At 34.1% G+C, this 7,633-nt stretch overlaps 1 protein-coding gene across 1 annotated transcript; it reads right to left on the reverse strand.

Moving 5' to 3' along the window:
• Positions 1-1,257: 1,257 nt before the first annotated feature.
• On the reverse strand, positions 1,258-5,974 carry LOC101206616 (WD repeat-containing protein 44). The gene is made up of 7 exons (XM_011655326.2): positions 4,307-5,974; positions 3,402-3,492; positions 3,156-3,313; positions 3,018-3,069; positions 2,818-2,897; positions 2,511-2,604; positions 1,258-2,310 (listed from the first exon to the last, which is right to left on the reverse strand). Exons 1-7 carry the CDS (start codon positions 5,903-5,905, stop codon positions 1,544-1,546), a joined length of 2,841 nt encoding a protein of 946 aa, XP_011653628.1. The 5' UTR covers positions 5,906-5,974; the 3' UTR covers positions 1,258-1,543.
• Positions 5,975-7,633: the final 1,659 nt, after the last annotated feature.

The following is a 7,633-nucleotide window of genomic DNA, read 5'->3' on the forward strand; positions in this document are numbered from 1 at the left end:
TCCAAATGAAAATTGGTTTTGGATTTGAATTGCTATGTCAATTATATATCCAACCAATATTGTCATCTCATATTGAAGAATCTTAGAGATCCTAGTGGAAAGGGAGGCTACAAAATTCCCCGTGGATTCCTTTTCAATATTGTAACTTGTGCTAACTACACAACTGAAATTTATCAATGGCTTGGATTCAATATTTCAACACAAACTCTTGCTGGTTATATTTTTGTAATGGCGGCTACCTACATTATGACTAAATGGGCAATTGCGAAACACCGCCACTTGGAAAATATGATTACTATTTGCTTCCTCGTTCATGTAAAATGCACTCCCCTCGTTGATATATTGGAAGGCTTTTACTGTACATTTCTTGCTTTTCATAAGTTTTATGCTTAATTTAGTACCCTTGGTTTTCAATTGATGAAGTCTAGATCAAGTTTATAGGGTGATATGTGCTGTCTAATTCCTCATAACTAACAAACTATTCCATCATGATCAAATTGCTCTTTTTCTTATCATGATCTGAGCTTTTTAATCAATTTAGTATGCTTTTCGTAATTCAAATGTCTAAAATAAATTTTGTCTAGGAAAAGGGTTACTGCTTCATCTACAGTTTTTTGTTCTTCCTATATATTCTAATGTTGACTTGGTGTCTTTTGCAGCTTCTTGATGGGAAGGAAGGGAGGCCAAAATATCCAAGAAGATGGGTGATTCTACCTCCATTTTTCTGAAAACAATAAAAGCCTTCCAGACAACTATGGCTATTGTGCTACTTTAATTAGTATGTTTTTTCCCCATTATAAAACTTGATATAAGTTTTTATAAGGCTTGACCATGAACTCTCATTTCAAAGAGACCTTTTGAGGAGTCTCTAGAGTCTACGCTTTACCTGTTCATTTGAAAGCAATAATTAGATGCAAGAAATTAAATCATTTGACCACTTGAGTAGGCACTGTTAGTCCAATACAACAAAGTTGATTGTTTTGCTCATTCTACCATTTGCACTCAGTCAAATTGTATCGATCTACAATTTGAGCAATGTTTGAAGGAGAATTTGGGAATAATATCAATGAGATAATTTCAGGAGACAACGATATTATTTTATTTCCTTCGAATTCCCTGATTGTATTAAAAAAAAACAGAACACCAGATGGCTTAATGACCGACTCTGGTTAAAACTTGTTATCCTGCCTAGGATATTTCAAGTATTGCTTGAATTCTTCAATAGTTACCAGCATTCTAGTATATATACAAAAAAAATAAGGTAATAAGGTTGAATATTAAAATCTGTTGGCAAGTATATGGTACTTTTACTTTACTTTCTGAAATTCATCTTTGATGTATGTAATAATCTACAAAAGCAGCAGCTTTAGCCTTTGAAACAAACCTCCTGGAAGCTTGCATTTTAGCCCTGTATGTGTTGAGAACTCTATCCTTGCACTGAGTTTCACTAGAAGAGTTCTATGATATGGCAAAACTATAAGCAAATTCCCAATCCTAAGGAGAACACCGTGGAAATTTGTTTGGTCACCAGTCATTATACATACTATGTAGTTGGCCAGAAATTAGTCTGTCGTCCAATCCTACGTGGCAGTCCAAAATTTTGATAGGCCCTTATTTCACCTCCTAGCCCAGCAGTCACAATGACCAATCCCCATGCCGTAGCTGGGATGGCATGGTGGCCATGGCTGTTTCCGACATCAAACCAGGACCAAGAGGAAGACCAGGAGGAAGATGTTGGGTTGTTGCTGATGGCAGCAGAAGAAGACAAAGAAGGTGAATCACCATGCCTGATAGAAGCTGAAGGTGATGAACTGGGTGATTCACCAGTTCTGGATTCTGAGCGAGTAACTTGAGCTTGCTGCTGCTGTTCTTCATCCGGAGGAGTTGTGGAGGTACTACCACCATTATTATTGTTATTATTGTTATTATTCTCCACAGCATTGTTATTTTTCTTTGGTAGAGGTGGCAACTGCTTCTTATTGTTTGCTATTGAGTTGTTTTCGTCTCGAGTTGGTGAGCTTCCGGCTGAAGCTGGCTGCGTCAAGCCACGTTTTGAATGTCGTTTCGAGTTCATTTGCACCAATGGCGGTTCGCCGCTTATCATTCCAGGCCAGGGGATTGCTACAGAAACATCTTTACATGGGAAGTGTTCGTAACCTCTGATTGCCATCAAACCTTTCTTTGCAGAATTTGGATTTCGTGGCTCCTCTCTCTTCCATACAAAAACTTGAGAATCTTCACTTGCACATATCACATATTTCCCATCTTGACTGAACGAAGCTGTAATTTGGCTGCTTGTGTTTCGGAAACCTGATAATCCAACAATAATATCAGTTCTATTTTATCAACCAATCATAAATTTTGAAAAGTGTTTTGAAGTGGGAAATAAAAAGTTTCTAAGCTTTTAGAACAATGAACAATATTGGAATTTGAATTGTTGTTCTTCCTTTCTAACTTTACGGCTCCTTCCAGCAGGGTGACATGATTTCAGATAAGAGTCTTCTTCTTACCTCTGAATCTATGAGTAACGTCGGTGCCTTCCAAGATTCGAATTCGAGAGTCAGCAGAAGTAACCAGCACTTCAGTAGGGCTCCCAGGAACAAACTGTTCGGATACAAGGTAATTTTGAGGTTAAATTATAAGTTCGGTTCTAGTTTTTCCTAGCACATTTAAAATTTAGTTTGTATAGTTCAATAAAATCTCAAAATAATAATAGTAGTAGATAGTTTATCAAACCCCGAAGACTAAATTATAGTTTTAGTCAACTAAATTCTAACTTTAGGTAAATTAAGTAAGAGCAGAAAGAGGGTTAATTACTTGGAAACCAGTGATCTTTTTTCCATGATTCTTCTTTTTGCTCTGCACATCAACCTGGTGCTTCTGTTCTAACTTGGAATCTATACTCCAAATAATATTGGTAAGTTAAAGTAAAACAACATTAATTAACTATAATAATTATGATTATTACTGTTAATTGATTAGAATTTAATAGGGAGAGATGTGAATGTATCTAATACCCTCTATGCTGTACATTCGGCAAGTTCCTTTATGACAACCTATTACGGCACCCTGCACATACATATAAGGATCCATTGATTTTTTTTTTTTACTTTTTTGAATAATATTTTTCATAATAAAGACAGCTGAAAACGAACCTGGCCATCAGGTGTATAGGAAGCGGCAGTGACCATTTCATGAAGGTCAGTCCAATCAACCACATATCTATCTGGAATGTTCCATATCCTCACCTTTGCATCTAATGCTCCACTTATGAAATAATCATCATCCATTGGGTTGAACTGTACGCATGTCACTGTATAATAAAATCATAATACATATATATTTGTTATTAACAACAATTTTATTATATTTCTTTATTGAAAAGAGTCTTAATTAATTACCATAATCGTTGTGAGCAAACATCTTTAAACAGCTTTTGGTTTCCATGTCCCATAGCCTTACAGTTTTGTCCGTTGAAGATGAAAGCAGCAGCTAAAATTCCAAACACAACGCTGAACTTTTTTTTCTTCTCAAATATTTGCAATTTTAAAAATTAATGGAAATTTGTTTTAAATCACAAAAATAAAGAAAATATAAATATACCCAAATTTCATAGTCTATTGGTAACAATTATAACAAAAATTTAAAATTTAAAATCTATCAATAATACATAGAACTATCCACTGTTGATAGGTATAGTTTTTGAAATATTTGTAAATATTTTATTTTATTTTACTATATTTTAAAATAACCTACAGTTTTAGAGTAATTGGGTAATCATTTCAATTTTTTAGGTTTAATTCTGCTTTTAATTTTTTGTTTATTAAAAACAAAAATAATATATGTGTTGTTAATTGATGTTGTCTTCTATGTTTTAAAACCTAAATGTACTTTTCTAAAAAGCTTTTACTTTTTCATTTTAATTTCTCCTTTCGTAAATATAAAAATAAGTTTCTTATTTTTAAGAAATGAATTAATTATCAACCTATCTGTTTTTTAAAAATTAATTTTTTTCTTTTTTTTTTTATGAATTTTTTTTGTACATATTGGTGGATTTTGATGACATGGTATACAGTGAGTTCACGTTTTTTTTTTTCTCTTTTCAAGTCACACGTGTATTTGGATTTTGTCATTATTATTATTATTTAATTATTTTTGACATAATTTAACTTTGAAGAGGTAAATTTAATAATTTATTTAACATCGAAATAAAAGCTTAGGAGGTCACCAAGCTAATATTAAAACATATATGAAAAGAAAAAATGGAAAGCATAAAGGTTAGTATGGATAGAGTAATGAGTCTGACCTGAGAATCAGAAGACCAAGAGAGATCAAGAACATCATCAAGATGTCCATTCAAAGTGTAGATTGGTTTTTCAGAAAGTGAGAACACAGATTCCGGAACATGAACATAATCTGGAATCACATTTCCTTTCCTACTTCCAGAAATCCCTTTCCCTTTCTTCCTCTTTTCCGATGACAAAGCTGATGCATCTCCAATGGCGGGTCTGTCGGGTGAAGGACAAATGGAAGGATGAAGCGGCGTCATACTTCCTTCTTCATTTGGTTTCATTGACATTACTTCACATTCTTGCACTTCCCATATATGTATTACTCGATCCTCACCTGCACTTGCTAATAATCTAGCATCACAACTGAATTTCATTGTCCAAATTGATCCCTCATGCGCCTGGATTTCCTGACAGAAATGTAGCGCCGACAGTTCTTTGTATGATTTTCCGCTCTGTCTCACTTTTACCCACTCTGACGACGTCGGCGCCGCTGTTGTTGATGTTGATGGATGCGGCGGAGAAGGACAGGATGAGGATGCGTTCTTGCTAAGTTTTGTTTCTAGGGCTTGATGAATTTCCCTGTCCTTTTCCCCGATTAAACCTGTCATCGAGCCTTTGATGTTCTTCAACAGAGCTGCTCCTCTTCTTTTACTCATTCGCAAACTCTTCGATAGATATGAATTCACGTTGAGTTTCCTATCGCCGAAGAACCCGTTAATTCTTGACACGTTCTCTCTTCGCATTAATTCCGTCACAACCGGTGAATATCCAACGCATTTCTCGAATTCCTCCATTGTAAGTTGTTTCCCTGTTTGAATATCGCTAAGTCGATTCCACATTCCGTCTTGATCGTATCCATTCACGATGAATTCCTTTCCTGTGTCCAGATTCTTTATCAGAAAAAATGCCCCTAACCTGTTGTTCGAGAACACCGTCGACAATGTCGAACCGTTCCCAATCTGTTGGCTACAATCGTTAGGCGAAACTCTAATCGATTCAGGATAATTACACATCCGAGCACTGGACGCCATTATCATCGAGTAAGTTCTTGTAAGACGCTGTTTCGAAACGTTTCCGAGTAGATCATCTTTCCGTGTCCTGGAAATGGAGAACGTATCAATATCTCCATCAGATCGTGAACGAACGAGCATAATCGGCAATGGCGTTTGCGCTGGTGCATCTTGTTTCTGATCTACAACTTCTGGAGATCCAACGGTTTCTGGTTGAGAAATTTGAGTATTATTGACTAATTTCCTCGAAACCCCCCGCTGAAATTCCCTGCTCTGAAGCCTCTGAAATTGTTTGCCGCTATTGAGGCCCATTCCTTGGAGCAATCGCTTGCGCCGTTCCTTAATGGATCCTGGTGCGGCCATCCAAATGTCGTACTCCGGCGTCATCGGCGAAGTCATCGCGAAGGTTCTGAACTCGTCGTGTTTGGCGGAGGAGACGACGGAGGCAAAGGACATACGACTGTCTTCGAAATCTTCGTCGTCGGAAGAGGAAGCCAAATCCTCCGGCATGGCGCATGACATTCTCTCAATGGACTCGAAAAATCGATCATCGTCGTCGTCATCTCGAAGTCCATCCCAATTCATCGTCTTCTTGCGCTCCATTTTTGGTGGCTGTTGAAAGGGGAAACTCAAAGAAGAAGAAGAAGAAGAAGAATGAACAAGGAATTAAGAAGGAAATTGTGGAGCTTCTATTTGACTTTTATTTTACTTATTGATTTTCATAATTTATTGATTTTTCCGTTTTCAATAATTTATTTAACTTTAAGAAAAACAAAATATAAATTAATTTTCTTTGAAGAGAGAAAGGCGAAGAAAAGTGGAAGAGAGGAAATCGGTTTACCGTTAAAAAAAGTTTTATTTGGAGGAAAATGAAATGGTCAACGGTCAACGGTTTCTTATTACATCCTTGCACGTCGCTTCCTTAGTGCCCTCCCATTTTCTCCTCTCTCCTCTCTTTTCTCTTTCCATTCTTTTTCTATTTTATTTTATTGGTATCTAAATTGTATTAACACCACATCAATTTGTAATTACATTTAAATTTTCAAAATTAAAATTCATTTTGTTTAAAGACTCTCATTTTCATTTTTTTTAAATTGTGTAGTCTAATTTTAACACTTTTAAAAGTTTAAGAATTCAATTATTTTTATTGTCAGCACCAGAATAATAAATCGTGGTTAAAATTATTGATAATTTGATTAGGATAAAATTGACATACATGTTGTATGTATGTAGTAAGTTGTATTTTATCATAGTAGACAATTCTTATAATTATAAATACACTCAATATAGTTGTTCATACAACCAAAATTGTAATCATTTGGTCTTTTGCATTTATTTTTTGAAATTAAATATATTTCCTTCTCGTGTCTCTATGATTGTTTTATCTTTTTTAAATATCATGGTTGAATTCTTTTCATCCTATTTCAGAAACGAAAACGATTTTTTGAAAACTATTTTCTTAATTTTCAAATTTTGACTCAATTTTTTAAAACTATTAGTAGAACGTTGATAACCAAAAAGTAAAGTTGGAAATTAAAGTAGTCCTTGTAGATTACGTTTTTGTTTGGACTATATTGTAATTATTGGATTTTTTATTTTATGTTTTTTTTTTTAATTATAGTTTAGGTTTTTTAAGAGTTAATTTTCATATTTAGGTAACTATGTTACGAAGTTGTTTATTTGTTTTCTTATTGAAAAATTTTGGACTTCTAGTTTTTAAAAACCAATTATGAAAATATCGGTTAGAAATTTGAATCAAATAGAAAAAATGGATAGATTTTAGTATTAAACTTTTCAAAGTCTCTGTTTAAATTGTTCATCCCTTTCCCCAGTTTACCGTTCAATGGATTGTGGGCTGCAGACAACAAGTCTTTGAAGAGGCCTTCGGATGGGCCTCAATAGGTTAGCCCTTGGCCCATCTTGCATTTGTTATTAGGGAAGTTATACTTTTTAGTTTTTCTTCTTCCTTTCTACACCTAATAACTCAAATAAATACATAAAAGTTTTTCCAAAAGTAGAAAAATGGAAAACTATTTGCACTCCATACTACTATTTAGTTAAAATTCATTATAATTAATTTTTGTACGGAGTGTAAATATATTTTGGTTGAATGTTATGTTTTTTACCATCTATCTTAAATGTTTTAGTGTAATTATTTAAATTTTCTATTTTATACATCAACTTACGTGAACTATTGTTTTACACAAAAATCCGACTCGGTCAATTCTTTAAACTTTTTTTTATCATTTAGGTTATTTTCAATTCAAGAAAAGTTTATTGTGATTACGAACCATGTTACTCTCAAGAGTCAAAACTCACATGAAAACAAGT

This window comes from Cucumis sativus, chromosome 4 (genome assembly GCF_000004075.3).
Source record: "Cucumis sativus cultivar 9930 chromosome 4, Cucumber_9930_V3, whole genome shotgun sequence".
Taxonomy (NCBI): Eukaryota; Viridiplantae; Streptophyta; class Magnoliopsida; order Cucurbitales; family Cucurbitaceae; genus Cucumis; species Cucumis sativus.

Excerpts from the sequence above, each read along its gene's own strand:
- LOC101206616 (XM_011655326.2), bottom strand. The coding sequence starts at position 5,905 with ATGGAGCGCAAGAAGACGATGAATTGGGATGGACTTCGAGATGACGAC. Across the intron at positions 3,493-4,306 it reads CTTGGTCTTCTGATTCTCAG|CTGCTGCTTTCATCTTCAAC; the intron begins GTCAGACTCATT and ends TTGGAATTTTAG. Across the intron at positions 3,314-3,401 it reads GTTTGCTCACAACGATTATG|TGACATGCGTACAGTTCAAC; the intron begins GTAATTAATTAA and ends TTTATTATACAG.